At 42.7% G+C, this 19,744-nt stretch overlaps 1 protein-coding gene across 1 annotated transcript in view; it reads left to right on the top strand.

The window, feature by feature from the left end:
* gpc1b (glypican 1b) overlaps positions 1 to 19,744 on the top strand; it is a 100,128-nt gene that overhangs the window by 34,299 nt on the left and 46,085 nt on the right. Inside the window, exon 3 of the mRNA XM_050033326.1 lies at positions 18,524 to 18,682. Coding sequence (XP_049889283.1) covers positions 18,524 to 18,682 — 159 coding nt within the window. The remainder of the gene's footprint in view (positions 1 to 18,523; positions 18,683 to 19,744) is intronic.

Below are 19,744 nucleotides of genomic sequence, written 5' to 3' on the forward strand. Positions count from 1 at the left end.
TATAAACATAAACTCTATATATAAGTTGTTAAACACCCACAGAATAAATCAAAATAGTTGAATTGCTAAATCTCAACTTATAAACTGTTGAAATGTTGCAAATACTGTACTATTTGTTGGCAGTTTATTGAAATAAAGTGTTTAAAGTGAGTCCCTCATCCTCAAGATAATACTCTGGTGGTTATCTAAGAGGGTGTTAGAGCGATGATATTGTACTGTATGTCTGTAAAATGTCATGAAAGAGGAGCCAGAAGAATTTTTTTGTATGATTCCAATTTGTGTTCTTTGTTAACAAGTTTCAGGGCAGGCAGCGTCAAATGCCATCAGTTGTGTAATGCTTTGCTTTGTATCTAAACTTCACCATGTTTGGCGCACCACTAACATCCTGAAGGTGACTCAGCTTCCCCATAAAGCCCCTTTTTCCCCATCACGCACAGGCACAGCTGGGGTTGTGGTTCTTAAGTCATTATTTGTAAATGGTCAAGGACCATGCTGTTTTGCATCAGGCAGGAGAAGTGTGTGACATCAGCGATGGTGGCCTACATAGAACAATGATTTGGTGGCCTGGTTTCCGAAACAAGCTACTGTGGCGAATGGTGCTCTGTGATGTTTCATGGAGTGTCATTGTGGTTTGCTGAGAGAACAGGCTGGTTGGGGGCGAGCGGGAAAGCAGAGACCACACACTTAATAGTTCTGACATTCTCTAAGCATCTTTATCTTCGTCTTGACAGCGCTGTTGCTTTCCAGCGGTTTGTGTATGTGTTGACTATCTTCTCCATCAGTCTTTGTTTGTTGTCTGCCTACCTGCCGGCCTCTAGAAAATGCCTTCCACTCTGTTGTCTAGCTGCCCATTTGCCATGTGACTTTCATGTTTCTGTTTGTTTGCCTTTCGGTCTCTCGGCCTGGCTGTCAGTTAGCCGTATCTATCTGTCTGTTGTCAAGACATTTTACTGACTCACAGTGACTAAGTGAGGCCTGAAGTGCTAGCTTGTTCTGACCTGACTTCAAAATAGACAGCTTGGCACGCACTCCGTGCACACACAACATCACCAACACAGGGCTTTCCTTGTACTGCGTTAGTTCCCATGTCAGCCCCTGTTTCAGATCTGGCGTTTAATATGACTCATTGGTTATGAGACTTATGAGCGATCGTTTGAGAACAATCATTAAAGCCCACAGCCATAACGAGTCTGATTGTCAGTTAACAGGAACACACACAGTGGAATACACAGCTCGGTCTGTTGGATCACTGATTAAAGTGCTGCTGTTGGTGCTTTGTTGATTGATCAGACTTAAGCGAGATCGTTTATTTTATGCAGTGAGCGTACAGAGACGTAACCTCAGTAGGTTGTGCAGTTTAACTCCCATCAAACCAATAATGCCACCAAATGACAGATGATGATACTACTTATCTTGATTTATTTTAAATGTCGACAAATGACAAAATAATACAGATACGAGAAAACCCCGCGAGGTAAAGAGGGATGTCTCGCCCCAGCCATAAATAAAACATGCCAGTGTTTGAGGATCTGGGCATGTGTGGATCTGCTCTTTGGAAGCCCAGATTCCCTGGCCGGATTCCCAGCCAGAGGCGAAGGAAGGAAAGGGGGAGGGAAAGAGTGTGAGGGGGGGAGAGATGAGTGAACTAAGAGATGAACTGAGAGACTTGTCTGTGCTTTGATGTGATGACTGAGGCAGAGAGAGCGTCAGTCATATTTTCTCCGAGCGCTGATCTATAATCAGATCGCCCAGCATTTAATATTTATCTGACTCATTTTCAAGGATTAAAGTAGATCTGATTGAGGATTTGACAACCTTTCTATCTGGCTTTGAAAACGGTTAGATGGGAGTGGCAGGGGTGTGTGCATGTGGGTTAAGAGCCGATGATTGATGGCTTTCTGTGAGGGCCTTTGTACTGTGGCAGCAGAGAGAAAAGAGCCGGATTAAATAGTAGAATTACGTTCAAGACTTCCATCATATGTGCCATTGGTGTTCTATTAAGAATGGATTTCTGTTCATTTCTATCCAAAGAAGGAGAGTGAGAGAACAGACCGCTCATTCTTCCTGTGGAGTGGAAGCTGGGAGCATCAATCTTAGCTGACAGCATGTAAATGCTGGAGGTCTAAGTGGTTTAATTATTATTATTATTATTTAGCAATGCGTATTAGCTCTCTATAAAGAAGTAATCGCTGCACTAACAGTAAATCTCTCACTCTGTAATTTGTTCGATGCACACAGTCAGATTTGGAGATAAGAATGGTTTTGCACAATGCACAAAATGCACCTCTCTGTATATTGTGCATTGTGCAATTTCCTATTTGTGCAAAAGAAGTGGATGCGAACAAAGAGGTGAGCTCATAAAAGTCAAAGGTCTTGACAGGTAGCAGCTGCGCCTGCAACTCCCTGCAATCTACTGCTGAGAAGATTAGCTCATTAATCATTTATCATCTGGCAGGAAATTATTAGATTGCAACTTTATAAACAGTTGTTAAGTCATCTGACTTAATGTTTTATAGCTGATGTTTAAGGCTTCAAAGAGACTCGCTTGCTTTTGTTTCAGTAAATATTGAACAACTTTGTGGATGTTTGGCCGCTTGTCAGGCAGAGTTAGCACTCTTAAGACATCACATTAAGGCTTGTGGGTAGTAATGGGAATGTGTCATCATTTAATGGAGTTGATGATGTGAATTTCTTTGCAGACATGTCGCTTATTTACACATCTGACATCTCCCGTGTCCATCTGACAAATTAAAGTCGCACTAGCTCTCCTTTTGCATCCACCAAGTCTGCAATTCACCAGCTAGTTGCTAACTTTGTCTGTCTGCCATGTGGTGCTGGGCTTGTAGTGTGTTTAGAGCTTCCTGTTGGTCAAAACAACAAGAGACACCACTGCCTTTGCATCTCTACTAGTGCGTAGGAGAATACTATTAGAATGGAAATCACCATTTACCCCCAAAGCATCTCTATGGCTTAGAGACCTCATGCTTTCCTTAAACCTGGAGAAAATTAAATATAGACTAAGGGGGTCATCTGGAACTTTTAAGACTGTCTGGGGCCCTATGATTGACTATATAAGCAAATTGAGGACATTTCAGAATTAATGAAGTATTCACCTGTCGTGCACATGTTGTCAATACTTGCTGACATTTTATCTACCCTAGGAAATGTTTTGGATTACTTTCCGTATACATCTCCCTCTATATTGTCACAGACTCAACCATAATGTCAAGAAGGAAGAAGGTGTGCGGGTATTCTTATTTTTTTAATTTAATGTAACTTAATTTTATTTATTTATTTTTATTTCATTTTATTGTATTTTTTAAATATTTTTTAATTATTATTGTTATTTTTTAAATTTAATTTATTTATTCACTTATTTTCCTTATCTTTATTTATTTATTTATTTATTTAATTATTTAATTATTTATCCTTTGTTTTTGTAGGACCAGCGGGGTGGGGGTGGGGGAGTTGTGTAAAAGAAAAAGGGGGGGAAAAGTGTTATCTATGTTCACTAAATTTCAGTGTACTGTACTTATAAGATGAATAAATAAATCTGTTACAAAAAAATCTATCTATCTATCTATCTATCTATCTATCTATCTATCTATCTATCTACACACACTGGTCACTTTATTAGGTACACCTTGCCAGCACTGGTTTGGACCTCTTTTTGCTACCCAAACTGCCTCAATTCTTCGTGGCAAACATTCAACAAAGTGCTGGAAACATTCCTCAGAGATTTTGGTCCATATTGACGTGATAGCATCACACAGTTGCTGTGGATTTTCTCTTTTTCAGACCATCCTCTGTAAACCCTTGGGATGGTTGTGCGTGAAAATCCCAGTAGATCAGCAGTTTCTGAAATATAAAAACCACCCATGCCATGTTTAAAGTCACCTTTCTTCCCCATTCTGATGCTTGGTTTGAACTTCAGCAGGTCGTCTTGACCATATCTACATGCCTATATACATATACATATACATATGTACACATAAATCCCAAAATATAAATCCCAAATAGCCCATAAATTAGGAAAGCAGTGGCAGGCAGAACAATGAGCTGAAATATGCTATAACTCTCTGCAGATAAAAATGGATTACAGCCGCTTTAATTTGTAATGAAAGCAATTTTTAGTTGAAGGTCACTAAATCATTCAATTTTTTCCCCTTCCTCACCCTCCCCATTGTTTTCCTATTTTTGCATTTTTCTCAATGTGTCTCTGGCTCCTTTGTGAAAACTTTTCATCCTCTCTGCTTTTTTTCCTTTCACGTCACCCCGGCTCTTTTATGCGCTCACCTTCCCCATTTTTCTCCTGCGTACATCTCTCTCAGCCGCATCACCCACCACCCTCTGTGTCCGTGTCTCTGACTCAGTCCTGGCTGAATGTGTTCTAGCTGTTGTTGCTTTGACAGGCCCTGACAACAGCAGGTCAGCTTCTATCTGTCAGCCTCTCCACCTCTTAGAAGCACAGAGCAGAGGGGAACTGGCTGCTTTGTTTGTTCTTTCACCATCAGGAGACAGCCCTGCCACAAAGGGAAGCTTGCACATTTATAGAAGTCAAGCCATGAGCTCCCTCTCGCACAGGCACAGGCGCATATGTGCAACTGTAATAGCTCGCCCTTTCTTTGTCTGTCTAGCCCCTGTCACATGTGTAATTAGCGTAGTGGCAATGACATGTCACTTGTCATTCTTGAAAAGGAACACATAGCGTGTTTCAACAAATGTTGCTGTGGTAATTTTCCTTCTCAGGACCCTGTTGTAACAATTCTGAACTCTTAATTATAAAGACACCAATCAGGAAGTGAGCGTGGGTGTCTGTGTCATTGTTTCCAAAAGTCTCACTTGTCACCGATCAAGACTAAAATGCAACGCTGGAATTTCCAGACTAAAACAGGGACAGCAGTATTTTCAAAAGGTCTTTACACTGGGCGTAAATGTAGCAACGGTTATGTGTTTTAGAAAGAAAATGCATTAGTGTGAATGCAGCAGGAGAGCTGAAGGGGGACCTCTTCCCCACCACCGCCAATGGTCAGCAATCAAGCTGGAGATAAACATTCAAAAGCAAGAGAAATGAATCAATTTGTCAAACTCTTACAATGCTCCTCTTTGATGTCACTATCCTCCAAATTCGTATTTTCCGCAGTGTTGCAACCAGATCTGTCCTGACCAGTCTGTGAAAACACAGAGCTGTTCCTCTCTGGGAAACTGAAATCCAAAAAGTCTGACACTGTCTCATGGATGTTTGATGCCAGCAGGTTTATTGTGTGAAAAGGGCTTCTGTTTTTCTTTCCTCACACTCCCTCATATCGAAGAGTTTTTGTCAAGCTTCTAGACTTCATTGCGTGCAGTTGCACAGGAGGCATGAGCGTCAGTCTGCGTCATGTGACAGGATGTTCCGCCTGATGTGTGTCAACTGTTGACACTTCCTGTCAAAGACCTTTGCTAGACCATCCGTGGAAAAATTCACCCACACACACATACACACTCCAAAACAACACACCACATTCCTCCAGACACAGAAATGAGGTCAGCTCTCTGCAGCCTGTGGTTACTTCTTTTAGTTTGAGATGGCCTGTACGATACAGTACGTCTAAGATACGGTTCAGATACACATCAACAGGAAAACTTTCTTCAGAGTTACTTTTTCACAGACTTTTTTCCACTCCCTGTCTGCCTTGTGTTTTTTTGCTCGCACACGTTGAGATTCAGCGAGTAAGTCAACACACAGACGAGCTCAAGTTAAGGCATGTCTGTAACAGGCAGGAGAAGGGTGGGTTATAGGGTGTAACTGGGACAGTGTGTGTCTGTACTGTCTGTACAGTATATTGTTGGATGTGTTATTCTTGTTAGGTCTGAGCAAATTACATTCTCCCACATTCCAGGTCAGTCCGGTTTAATCTCAGTCAACACGCAAAGTGGAAAAAGAAATGGTGGGAATGGATAAAGAGTGGAGATGACACTGAAGGAGGCAGGACATGGTTGACAAGTTGGCAGGCTGGTCGGAAAGCTACAACACCACATCAGCCTCTTTGACAGCACTGTGACTGTACCTGCTAAGTGAATGGGACAGGCCGCTGCCACCATTTAAAGCAGCTGGCTCTCACACTCTTTGGTTATACATTGGCTGCTGGGATTTCAGTGTTTGTCTGTGCAGGCGTGTGCATGTGTGTGTGTGAAAAGGAGAGAGAGACGGAAGGAGACAGAATGAACAGGACAAAGAGCAAATGCAGTTGTGCGCATTTGTGCGTGCGTGTCACTCCGTGCCTGTCTTATCAGAGTGGGCAGTCAAGCATGTTTCTCCGGGCTACAGCAACTTAATTACAAAACCTGTTGTAATCCATCATGTTCCTTATAAATCACAACTCCCATTAGAGAGTTGCCACAGAATTGGGATCTCGCAGGTTCTGTCCGACCTAGTGCAAATGTTGCAGCTTAACAAACACGTAATGTCGTGCATTTTCTTCCACTTAAAGGGTAAATTCAGTATTATTCAGCCTGGACTCCATTTTCCCATGTTTTTTTATGTCTAAGTGACTAATGGGAAAGCAATTTTTGAAACATTTCCAGTATTGAGCAAGCGCTGCAGACGACAGTGGCGAAACAGGCTGTCATGTAACCATTTGGGCCATGTTTGCAACGTCAATTTACATCCACTACAATGCTTGTTTTTGCTACTGACATGTTCAGATTATCAATATAAGTGTTGGAAAACGTATTGAAATGATCCCCACTGAGATGGACCTTTTTGTTAAAGAGTAAGATCTTTTTTGTTTAACTAGAAACCGTCTTTCTAGCAGACTCCATCTTAATGAACAGCAGTTTTATCATCGTAAAACATGCTTCATTCAGAGTCAACAAAAGTCTTGGTTTGTCTTTCGCTGTTCCAACAATCACCAACTGGTTTGGTTCAAATAAACACTTAAATCACCCAGTTAGATGTGACAATATGCTGGCTCTATACACGCTAAAATTACTGTTTATTTTAAAGTGCTTTCAGACCTAGAGTTGTCTTGCTTTGGTCTGAATCAGGGACTTATTTTGTCACAAAGTTGCATAATTGCCTAGAGTTGGTTCATGTTCTCACGGCAGCATTTACAAGCGGACCAGATCAAATGCCTTGTGTGAGAAAGCTGCTCTTGATTGGTCAGAATTTCCATGCAGGAAAAATCCAGGAAGTAAAGCAAACGTTGAAGAAGAGTACACTTGCAAGATAAATGTGACACTTTCTAATGTCACAATGGAGGGACAACTACGCAGGTTGATTTTAGCGCTGCTCATCGTGGACTATATTGCTGTCATTGTTCATTTTAGTCAAACCATACAGTTTGAAAATGAGGCGCGGCTCCAACTAGAAAACAATGTTTTGATGCATTGGATGTGCTGAATGTGCATATTAAGGCAGTACAGGAGGAGGTGCACATTAATAATCCTCCAGGACTGTAACATGCTCATGTTTAACCCAAACAATGTGTCATGTGACTGCAGTTGGTTCAGATCCAGGTTGGAACACGTTCTCACCACAAACCAACCGCACCAGAGTTTGTTTGTAACTGGACCGAGACCACGTCTTCAAGAAGGTCTCAGTCCGGTTGTTTTGGTGCACATCCAAATGCGACTGCTGTGTTCACACCTGCCCAAATGAACCACACTTAGGGGGCAAACAGGGCAGGTGTGAGCGCACCCTAAATCTAGCCTGGTGGAATTGTCAATGTGATTTCAGGGCTGGTTCTTGTTAAAGAAAGAGTCTTATTCTTTTACAAAAAGGCCTATCTCTGTAAGATGCTTTCAGCGAGTTGTAAGACACTTAGAATGATAATCTGAACCTCTCAGTGGTAAAAACAAGCACTTTCAATAGATGTATTGATGGTGTGAACATGCCCAGAGCGGTTACATTGCAGTTTTGCCTCTCCTGGCTGCAGCGCTCCCGCTCAATACTGAACCAGTTTCAAAAATTGTTGTTCCCATTACTCACGTAGACACACAAACATGGGAAAATAGGATCCAGGTTGAAAAATAGTGAACTTACCCTTTAACTGTGTGCTTCCAGACGAAGTAAAGATTAGGTTGCCTCTCTTGCTCACATTCTCTCTCTGCCTCCTTTGTAATGTTAGAAATTGCCATTACTAATCCCTTTTGATATGTAAACAATGACACTATCACTGTTGTTCTTCCAGTCTGATGTTCCAGCATCTGGTTCCCATCTGTTGCCATGGGAGATGGTATAAACTATCAGAGAAACAGGGACGCAATTCATAATGATTTTATTCACTATAAGGTCACAGTGTCTCCCAGAGAGGCTATTTGTTTTTACTTTGAAAGGTCACACCTTCTAAATGTGACTTATCAAAGAGCTCAGTAATTGTATTAGCATTTTTATGTGTGCTTTTATGTGTTTTGTATTTTTCCTTTGGAAAAGGGCAGTGCAAAACTGTGAATGGTGCATCAGCATGAGCACACAGTGATATTAAAGAAACAGTTAGCAGGATGTTAAACACACTTTTGGTCATAAACACATGCTGGGGCAAGATACTGTATCCTGTTTTATCTTATCCAGTCCTATACTATCTCATTCTGTCCTGCCCTTTGCTATACGCTGCTCCCCTGCTCCACTTCATTTCTCTCTGGTCCATTTGTTAACACAGACTGACCACAGAGTTAATCCCAGCCGGAGCTATTTAACTCTAACCAAGTGATTTACTTCCCACGGCCCACATCATTACATTATCACATTATTCATTAAGCTATTCCTCTCTCCTGTAGTCAACATGAGTTGCTGGTCAAAGTTTTCCCAGCTCATTAAAATGAGTCTGATTCAGCACCTGTTTAGTGTGACAGTTGAGGGCAGTATACTCGGGTGTTTCATGACTCCGTTGCTACAGTGCTGCATGTATAAATGAATAGCTCTTGAGGCAGGTAGCTAGGTAGTAAGTGTGGGTTTGAAGAAAGCAACATGGAGATCAGCCGGCCTTGGAAGTTATGTGTTATTAATGTGTTGTGTGGCCGCCTCGTCGTCTGGCTCGAGGAAGCTATTTATGTGACTTTCTGCTTGGCTCACATTACCAGACTGGTGAGCATCTAGAGTCTAGGTTGAGGCCTAGGTCGCCCGTAGGTCGATCTGTGTGTTTGAAAGTTAGGGGCGCAAAGAGAGACGGATAAGTAGACAGACGAAGAGGAATGCAGGGTGGTAGCTGTTGGACAGAGACCATACTGTTGCCTGTTTTAAGCATTTGTTTGTTTGGTATTTAAAATTTTACTGTGTACAGTTGTTGGATGAGACATGTAAAGCTGTGCAGCCAAATAGCTCTGTTATTTCTCATCTGTTTAACCCTAATCCACTGCTCAAGTGTGGGTGAGGGTGTGTGTGCGATTCCTGGTGTCCATGGGTGTTTTCCTTGGCACTGGCAATAATCCACCTAGCTGTGGACACACACGCACACACTCTCACCATTGACTGGATTAGGCTGCTAATCTCTCCGATCCCACAGCATGTGTGCACACGCACTCATGCGTGCAAACGCACACACACATGCTGTACACTGGTGTTTAAAACAGTGTCAGTTATGCAATGGCAACCCAGAGCCATCAGTTATGTGTGTCAGCATATCAGTGCGGTCGCAGTCATGCCATTTTGTCAAATGTGCTTCAGAAAAAAAGCATGGAGATAAACCAACTGTTCACATGTAATGCGTCCAAAATTCCTGTACGCATACTTCTCCATAGCTTTAGCGCCAGCAGTGGCAGACTGAAAAAAGTGAACTCTAGTCTAGTCTAGTCTGCTCTCATTGCCATCCTCTTTATTAGCACAAATGTGAAAATATTGTTCTCTTTCAGAACTTGACTTCAAACTAGTCTTTAGTTTTTCCTTGGTAGTTTTTATATACTTACTAATCTGGCAGTCGTTGGAGAGATAGGTAAACTGGGGAGTAAACTGACTCAGCAGCAACAACAGGTTAAAAAGACAAAGATAGTTAGAAGCTAAAGCCGAACTATAGGCTACAGATCACAGTGTAAAAGTGAACCACCACATCACTGCTGATCGCCACACAAGACAATGAATATAAAGGGAAACTTCATTGATACTGAACCAGCTGTGTGGCATCACAGTGTGTGCAGATGAACAGTGTTTGGCTTAGAGTTCTCAACGGGCCCAAAAATTCAACCCGAAACCGAAATGACCCGAGGGACTTGAAGCCCGAAACTGGCTCGGCCCGACATCATCACATAAATCACTGGGTCCGAGCCCGACTGAACCCGAGTTTGTTTGTTTTTTTAAATGGAAGGGGGAAAAAATGATGATCCCCCTGTGCGCCTCAGCAGTCTGGCTTCCCTGGCTCAAATACAGTATCTTTAATCACTTAAAGTCAACCAATCATTCATGTCCCAAAATAATATTATCAGACAGACAGGCTTCAACGTCAGCATGGGGGAGAGCAACCATTGCGCATCATGTAGCGCTGCGCCACTGCATTTAATGAGCCGCAGCCGCTCTCAACACTTTTCCTGCACCTGAACGCTGACTGACTGAACTTCGCTCACACTTCACAGCAGCATATCTTGTTTTAGTATTATTATTTTTTTCGTCAGAACGGAATTCAGCATTCTTTATTTTTATAATTTGCATTTTCTTCTTGCTTAATAATTATAGCCCTATTATCATCCCCCTTACACACACACACAGCAGACGAACACTTTATTAAAAACGGTAACTATAACCTTCAAACATCAACAACATAACATTGATGAATGGATTTGGAATAATCTTAACAGACATGCATATTTTCTTCCTCACAGGCTGCTCAGAAGTGAGAACCATGGACAGCAGCATTGTGTGTTAGTGCTGCTGTCACACCCTCACACAGTGCGCTTCTCTGACAGACACACTTTTTTTTTTTTTTTTTTCCCCTCTCTCTCTCCGCTGTCCGAGCCCGACTCAGCCCGCCCCAATTAACTTAATTAGTCGGCCCAAACCGACCCGACCCGTCGGGCTTATTCGGGTCGGGCTCGGGCTCGGGTTGAAATTGAGAACTCTAGTTTGGCTTCACCCCTGTGCTGTTGCCAGCACCTGGACCTCTGCCGCTGGACTGTCAGGGGGTTCCAGGGGAAGTCAAACAACGTTCATCTGCACACACTGTGATGACACACAGCTGGTTGAATATCAGCAAAGTTTCCCTGCTTCCCTTCACTGGTTCCTGTACAGCAGGGTCGGTCTTTGTTTCACTGTTATAGTCATTAAAAAGCAAAAGCAGCATGTGTATACATTCAGTAGGCTATATCTTCAGTAGCTAGCTAGCTAACCCTACACTTTTCAGGGTTTGATTTTGGTTTTGGAACAGGGAAAAAACGTATATCTTTTTCCAACCTCTCCAGGTAATGAGTATCATTAATACACGATGTGCCCCAGGCACAACATTTAGCTCCAAATCCACAAAACCAGCCTGAAAATGAAGGAAATCTGAAAAGTCGATGGAGCACAGCTGTGTTGTTGTCGGACCCTGGTGTGAGCCAGCCCGACGCTACATTATAATTAGTCAGTCTGTGTCCGGGAGCGGGACTTGGCAAAGGGTCAATTGTTGGTTACTGTTTGTAAAAAGTATCGCCAGCAAATGTCAAAGTGAAAATCAACCACAGATTTAGTCTTGTTTGCTATATTTGCAATTTTTTCAGTGCTGCATCTGCAATTTTGCTTCCTCTTGGATGCATGCTGCCTACCATCTGACACCTGGTAGCCACCTTTTTATGAAGTCCTGACCTCACCTGTGCTTTTGTATGAGACTATATATTGCTTTTTAGGAAGATCCTGCAAAGAAATAGTTAAATAAGAAGATGTTATTGGGGCCAAGAAATGATTTGAATGCTCAGTTAAACAGATGCCCACTGTGTTCAGGCTGTGTGACATTATTAGCCTTGATTATTGAGCCCTTTTGTTAATTTGCAGAGCAAGATTAAACCGAATCCACTACCCTGCTAAATGCAGACTCTTTTATCCTGGCAATCTGCTCACTCATGTCTAACCCAGGAATATGCACATGATGGTCAGGGTGTAGAATGCACAAGAGCAGATGCTGAAGAAAAGTTACAGGTACCCATAGGTCTAACAGTCCAGACAATGTTAATGTCTCGACAGCAGCACCTATGGGCATTTCCTGAGTCTCCAGTCCATCCAACTGAGCTGAATCCACACTTTAACGCAGGGGAAACATGGAAACTTCACACAAAACTGGGAAGGTTGATTCCTGTGAGGCGCAAGTGTTACCTGCTGTGCGGCTGTTACAGTAGTTGCCATAATAAAAATGAATTAAATATACACTGTGCTTAAAGGCAAAAAGGCCTCAGCGGACGACAATGGAAAAAAAGAATATTTTATGGCCCAATTTTCCACCTTACCAACATAAAGGACAAAGAAACTGAGGATTTGAATAAACTGTGCACAACTGGGGGCAAACTCAAAATCCTCCATGAACACACTGAATAGTCTGAATTGCCGAGCTTCAAAATTGCATATCTCAATCAGCCTCACACCTGCACAGGTTAACATATTCTGAATTGACGGAACGAATGTAGCATCAAAACTTGCCAGAGGCGTGAAATAGTCTGAAAGGACAAAAAAAAAAACCTGCTACAATGGCAGTGCATTATGTCGTGTTTACTTTTCATTATCCGTTTGTAGGACCCATGGACCAGAGAGGAACAAACCTACACTAAATAGTGACACAGTGATGGTGACATTGCCGAACAACGGGCAGCATTATGACTTCTCCTGTTTTGCTCCCAGACTTCCAGACGAATGACGGAGACACTTTGGCTTTGAGTCATTCTTAATTTCCTGTTGCCCTCTCCTCTCTCTGTGTTTCCCACCGTCTCTAAAAGCCGCTGACTGTCAGTCTCTCCCATGCTTTATCACAGTGTCCACGACCTTATTCTGCCTTCCCAGATTGCTGTTTAATAGAAGCCTTCCTCCCTGGTGAACAGTGATAAGCTAATGGTTAGGGAATTGCTCACCATTTAGCAGCCGTGTCTGTCAAAAGAAAAGGGAAATAAGTGATGGAGGACTGTTACGGGGTGAATAGTTTCCCTAATTTTGCCCTCATGCATAGATTAATTGTTGGGTGGGTGGTTTATGCATGTGTGTAATTTTAGGAGAGGCCCGATAATTGGCTCGCTACCTCTGTGCTGATTGGCCTCGCAGAAGGTGGCTGATTAATGCAGAACACCTACTCTGTCAATTTGAATATATTTGAATAGATCATTTAATTTTGAGCAGATCTTACTCATGTGTGGGCTTTTTTGTTTCATCTCTGTGCGCCAACTGCGCAATCAGTTTAAATCTGTAATTCGTCCTCTCTCGCGGGACGTGAACCGTATTATTATCACGGCCGTATTTTTCAAGTTTATCGTGCATTCCATGAAGTTTATTCAGACTGCAGGAACAATTCGGGAACAATGGAGACAGGAAATGGCGAGGGCAGACTGGAAATTGGTTAATGCAGGAGTAAATGTACGAGGAGTGGTCTTGTGGTATGTAATGAAAACATGTCTCTTTTTTTTTTTATCTTAAGTACAGAAAATGGGATGTGTCTGGTATTGTAAGCACAGAAAATTGGGCGTCTCGAGCATTAGCATTAGCTGCCCCCTCTGTTGTGGCTCTTTAGATGCTACTGTTGGAGCCTCCCACTAAAACAGCTCTTCTCCAGATTGAGCTATCCTCCACTGCTGATTACTCTAGTATCCTCTGGCTATGAGACGTGTGTGTGTGTGTGTGTGTGTGTGTGTGTGTGTGTGTGTGAGAGAGAGAGAGGGGGGAGAGAACGAGTGTAAGTGTAAAAGCGCGAGTGTCTGGTTGTTAAGGATACATTTCCTCGACACTTTGATCGAGAGTGGCTTACTGTCGCTCTCACCCAAATAGACACACACAGATTTACACTAACACACACACACACATTGGCTTATTCCAGTTTACTGAGTCAAATGGAAGACTCTGCCCTGTGTGTAACATTAGCCGACTGTTAGGTTAGCCAACTGGAAACGTAATGCTCTGTTACAGGTGACCTTTCCTGCTGTGTGGCAGATGTGCGTCCAGGACCTTGCATGTGTGTTTAAAGCTGCACGTGTGTGTCCACTCTGCAGATGTTGTGAGTGTGTGTGTGTGTGTGTGTGTGTGTGTGTGGAAAATAATCATTTTTTCTATATATAAACATGGACTCTCTGAACAGTTTCTGCCTGGCTGCGTCTCACAGCCTCACACCTCCAACAATCCATGTGCGTGTGAGCGTTTTGTGCTTCTAAGTGTGTATTGTTCTTTGCACAGATGTCCTTCAAATGGCAGGCAGTGAGCAGATTGCACTGGAAGAAATGGCCACAGGCCCGTAATACGCAGACACACCGAAACCAGTCCAGGCATTTAAACGGCCGTCCCAGGGGCTGACAGATTGCAGCTGACCCCTGATAGTGCTGTATGCTATCCCCCCGCCAAGCTTCTCTCTCCCTCCTCCCCTCCTCCTTCCTTTTTTCTTCTCCATTTCTTTGTACTCTCGTCTTCACTTTCTCGCCCTCTCATTCAATTTATTTTTTCCTCTCGCCGACACGTGCAAATCACACAGACTTAACATACAAGTGCCCTTCTCCGGGTCCAAACTCCCTCTCTGGTGGTGTGTGGATGTGACTAACACCATGACCAGCGAGAGGGTGTCTGAGCGATGCTCAATGTCACCTTGTCCTCCGATCTGAGCAGCCTGTCCTCCACTACCGCGTTCGAAGAGGAAAATTGCCTTTAATTGCTCCACTTTAGAGTTGGCCTGGACGAGGCACTTAAAGGACAGTTACAGAAACTTGCTTGACACATAATCAGTGAAGTGCATGGATTCTTGTCATACACACTGTAAAATACTCTGGAGATGGAGGACTGGATGGGGGCGTACGCGGTGATTAACTCAGCCCACAGCTACAGTAAATGAAGCTGAAATGCTTGCTTGTGATCGTCGAACCAGTGCACACAGAAATCAGTAGCTTTAACGACTGAGAGGATGGCAGGATCAATCTTATCGATGGCAGCGCTGTGCCTATAGACTTGCCCTCAGCTGAAACTCCACCAGGTGCATGCTAATAATAGCCTGAGCGACATGAAATCATTAATCCTGTACTTATGTGTGTTTACTGTGTTTGTATATGCTTTTGTGCAGGCTATGTAAAGCTCAGTGATGTGATGATGAAGCAGACATATTACAGTAATTAAACCTTTTGAGATGTGTCACAATATGTGTAAGCTGCAAAGCTTTGATGATTAGACTGCAGCTTAGGCTCATTAACTGACTTCAGTCTATTAGTACAGGACACAACAGGGACATGTGTTATTGTACATGCTACATACATGAAAAAGCATTGTGTTATTTTATGTTGTTGTTCTGTATTCTGTGTTGGAAGGTTTAGAAGCAAGCTAGAATCTCATTTCTTTTTTAAGCAGTGCATTCTCATATCTAAACCACTAAATAGGTCATTTGCCAACGAGTTCCAAAACGACACACTGTGACTGTTGGAGATTATCAGCGATGGGTGCTCATAGTGAGGGTGGCAATTTTAAATACGTAAATGGTAAATGGACTGCACTTGTATAGCGCCTTTCTAGTCTTCCAGCCACTCAAAGCGTTTTTACACTACGAGTCACATTCACCTATTCATACACTGGTGGCCGAGGCTACCTGCTACACAGCTTTAACACACTCAGACACCGATGAAACCGCCATTGGGAGCGATATGGGGTACAGTAATTTTGCTTAAGGATACTTTGACATGTGGACTGAAGGAGCCGGGGATCGAATCTCTAATCTTCCCATTAGTGAACGACCCAACGCCTTTGCAGTTATGCACCTCATCTATGTGGTTAGGGTAGACAAAAGATTATGACTTTAATTAAAACAAGTGTGTTTGTTACATAATTTAAGTGATGTACATTGTTATCTTACTTTACTCATATGGGACACAAACATCAGTCTCCTGGGTAAAAGTCCTGTGTTTGTTTGACGTTTCCTTCCACCCTGACCTTATCCCTATGTGGATTTTGTTGCACTTTATCCTACATTACCTGACTTTCTTCTTTGCTCTTTACATAATTACGACACTGGAGGTCACCGCCCAATAATAAATGTAAACATGGGTCATAATAAGCTGCTTGCACATGACCTATATGGCTGTTTTTTGGGGTGAGGGTGGGAAGTTTTAAGGGTTGTAGGTAAAATCTGAAAGGTCTACAGTGTTGCAGCAAAATAAGTTAGCCTCTCTTTGCCCATCACATGAAGCTTTTGTCTGTGCATCAGATTTATCATCACTGTGACACTGAAAAACAGAAAATAGAAAAATAAAAACTTTCCAAGTTAGATTCTGATCAAATACAGTAAGTGGCCATGAATTTCAATTTGATTACAATATGAAAACAAACAAGACTTTATTGGTACATTTAGGGTCTATATATGTGTGTGTGTGTCCATCAGTGTGTGTGTGTGTGTGTGTGTGTGTGTGTGTGTATTTGAGTGAACCCATCTACAGTAACAGACAGATGAAAGCCACGCAAGAGGATTTCAGAGGACCCTCAAGCAGGGGAGAGAAGAAAGGGAAAGGAATGTCTGGCGAGGTGGGAATTACAGGGAGGCTGTTAGAATGCTTGTCACTGCAGGGCCTCTGGGTGGGAAGGTAGACTCAGTGAGATTCACTTAGGTGCGTCTTCCGCGGTGGGGGTAATACAATTAGAATGGAAATGCTACAACCTGCACTCTGTCTATAAACACTGCTTAACACAAAGTGCAACCAGTGGCACTCTAATATCAAATAACAATGGAGATGTTGGCTTCTGTAACACAGACTATCGAGCAGGCGATAGCACACACTTGTTGTTAGCACCTGATTTTAACTTGTGAATCTGGCACTCCTGCTTGAAGAAGAGAAAGGACTTGCCAACAGTTGTGTTTTGAGTTATGTTGTGAGAAATTATGATCAACAGTGTGATGGACAGTTGGTTAAGAGGACTAGAAATAGATGGCTTAACACCCATTCACACCTGGACCCTTCTAACCCTAATGGCACACATGACAGCTGGGTGGGTCAGTAACTCACATGTGACCTTGACAACTCTGAAAATCAGAGCTCACATGTGACCTCAATGACTCTGTGAGGGCTCACACGCACACAGGATTTAAAGGCTGCATCACCAGTCCGTTAAAACTGAAGAAGCCTCTTGGATTGGAGGCGAAACGTCCTCAGTAAGCTCAAGCAAGTCCAGTTGCCTACGATGTAGAACGTAAGACTAGCAAAACAGAAAGTGTGTCTTATGTTTCATGACTGTGCAGTAAAGGCGTTTCCAAACAGGCCCAGGGTGACACAACAATTTGAAGCTTCTTGTTTGCAGAAAAATTAAAATATTCATATAAACTCATACCCCCACATCAACAACAGCAGTCATAGAGCAAATAGATGTGACCTCCACGCTGCCTGAGGAAGAGCGCCGAGCTCAAAGAGAGGTTCCCATCCTATCTGCATACTCGCTACAGCCTTTTGATGTTTGTCTGAGCACTTTTGCGTATGTGGGCGCATCAGAAGCTTTGATAAATATTTTCATGTTAACAAATGAGTGTTGTTTTATCTTTAGAGGTCCAACAGGATAGTATAAAAACTTAATTTTCATCTCACTACCACATATGTCCCTGCTCTACATAGTGCAGTGCATCCTTGTGTGCTTGTGTGAGTGTGTTTCACCGTGGATTCAGATTATGTGCGTGTTTTTGGGTCTGGAAATAGTATTAGCGGGGAGGAATCTTCAGAAGTGTTGCATCACACATTATCTGCAGTCTTCACCTGCAAATGAGCTTCACCCACATGAACTTTGTTTGCCCGAGGCTCGGTTGCATTGATGTGGATGATTGTATTTCCGTCTTACATAATTTCCTCTCATTTCGGCTGCAGTTGACTGCAGTTTTAACCAGCTTTGACAGCCCTTGTTTAAATTCTCTCATATGGTATTTGGTTGTGTGTATACTTATACTGAGTTTACGGATTCTTTCTACTTGCCTGGTTTTCTGAGTTTGTTTGTGTGTGTGTGTGTGTGTGTGCGCGCTCTTGCAAAGGCATGCACAGGCATGCGTGTCAGGAGTGCTCATTAAAATTGTATGGGAGCCGATGCTGTACTCCTGCTCCACTGCTCCCATTTCCACAGAATTCTCCACATCTTGCCAGGTAATCAGGCGGGCAAACACATGCAGCCCCGCCACCTCGACTGCCAGCAGGCTTGGCGTTAAGGCCATAAAAACAACCACTTTAGCTAATTCACCCTGTCATGTTCATGTTCACTGTTGAGTATTTTTTACGGCAGCAACACAGAAACTATTAATCTCGGTTTTGTTGTGCAATGACTGAATTGATTGAACCTGTTAATGCTAACGCCATGCTTGCTGTCCCTTTTTTCCTCTACCATTTCTGCCCCCTTTTCTCCACCACCTCCCCATCCTTTCTCCTCCTCCGTCTCCACCTGTCCTCCTTCTAGGGGAGCACCTGCGCATCTGTCCCCAGGGTTACACCTGCTGTACCAGCGACATGGAGGACAGCCTTGCCGTGCTGAGCCGCAGGGAGATGGAGGTACTACTTAGAGACGCCGGCCGATCCTTACAGGCCTCACTCACTGGACAGTACAAGGCCTTCGATGGTGAGTTTGTGTTTCACAATAAGTGTGTGAGTGAGTGAGTGAGTGAGTGAGTGAGTGAGTGAGTGAGTGAGGGAACGATATGAGAGAACATAATCATCATCACACTCTTAATTTTGACATCATATACACAGTTTTTGGTGTTTCTGTGTCAGCTTTGAAAGCACATGGTCTTCCCAGTCGTGGTGTTTTTCATTTCACATTTTCACTCCAGACATACCCAACCTACATAAAAGTGCAGACATGCACATACACACAGACTGACAATACGTGTAAGAGATAAGTCAAAGTCCTTTTATCATACAGTCCGCAGATTGATGACAAGCATTGATCTACTGCCATGCTTCAAGAGAGGAGGTTGGTGATGTCTTGCAGTGGTGTTGTCAGAATGCCAAGTTGATGTTTTTCTTTTAAACTTTGGCACCAGGTTTCCAAAGTCAGAGCCACAGAAAACTTGATCCATCTTGTCAATTCTTGCCCATTTCATGACGGGACATGATACTGTTTTAATTCCTTCAGCTGAATCAAACAAGACTTTATTTTAGAGATCTCCCAATCGAGTTTTTTTTGCTCTCTATCCCGATTCGAGTCTTTTAATATTGAGTATCTGCCAGTGCTGAGTCCTAATCTGATACTATTATCCAGCTTTTGATACAGCTGCACCATGCACACTCTCAGTACTTAAAAGTTATTAAAATCAATCCAATCAATCCAAATGGCTCTGCAGTGCATTAAGGAAAAAAATTACTGCATCCAAGCTGTTCCTCAGTGATTATTTTGTTATTTTATTTTTACAAAATAAAGTGTAAAATTACCAACCCTTTTTTTAATCTTTTCGGCCTTGTTCGTTGTCTTAAAGTTACAATGTGTAATTTACGTGGTTGTTTATTAGCAAATATCAACTATTGCTTTCATAAATATATATTTACTAAAGTGTAATGCAATTCACATACAAATGGAAGCTTTCTCATAGGCTTAGAATGATTTCTCTATATAAAACAGGCAGGGCACGGTCTGCTGGAGGCTGCCCTCTTGCGTCGCCATATTTGAATACAGTGGCCGAAA

Source organism: Epinephelus moara, chromosome 21 (assembly GCF_006386435.1).
Source record: "Epinephelus moara isolate mb chromosome 21, YSFRI_EMoa_1.0, whole genome shotgun sequence".
Lineage (NCBI taxonomy): Eukaryota > Metazoa > Chordata > Actinopteri > Perciformes > Serranidae > Epinephelus > Epinephelus moara.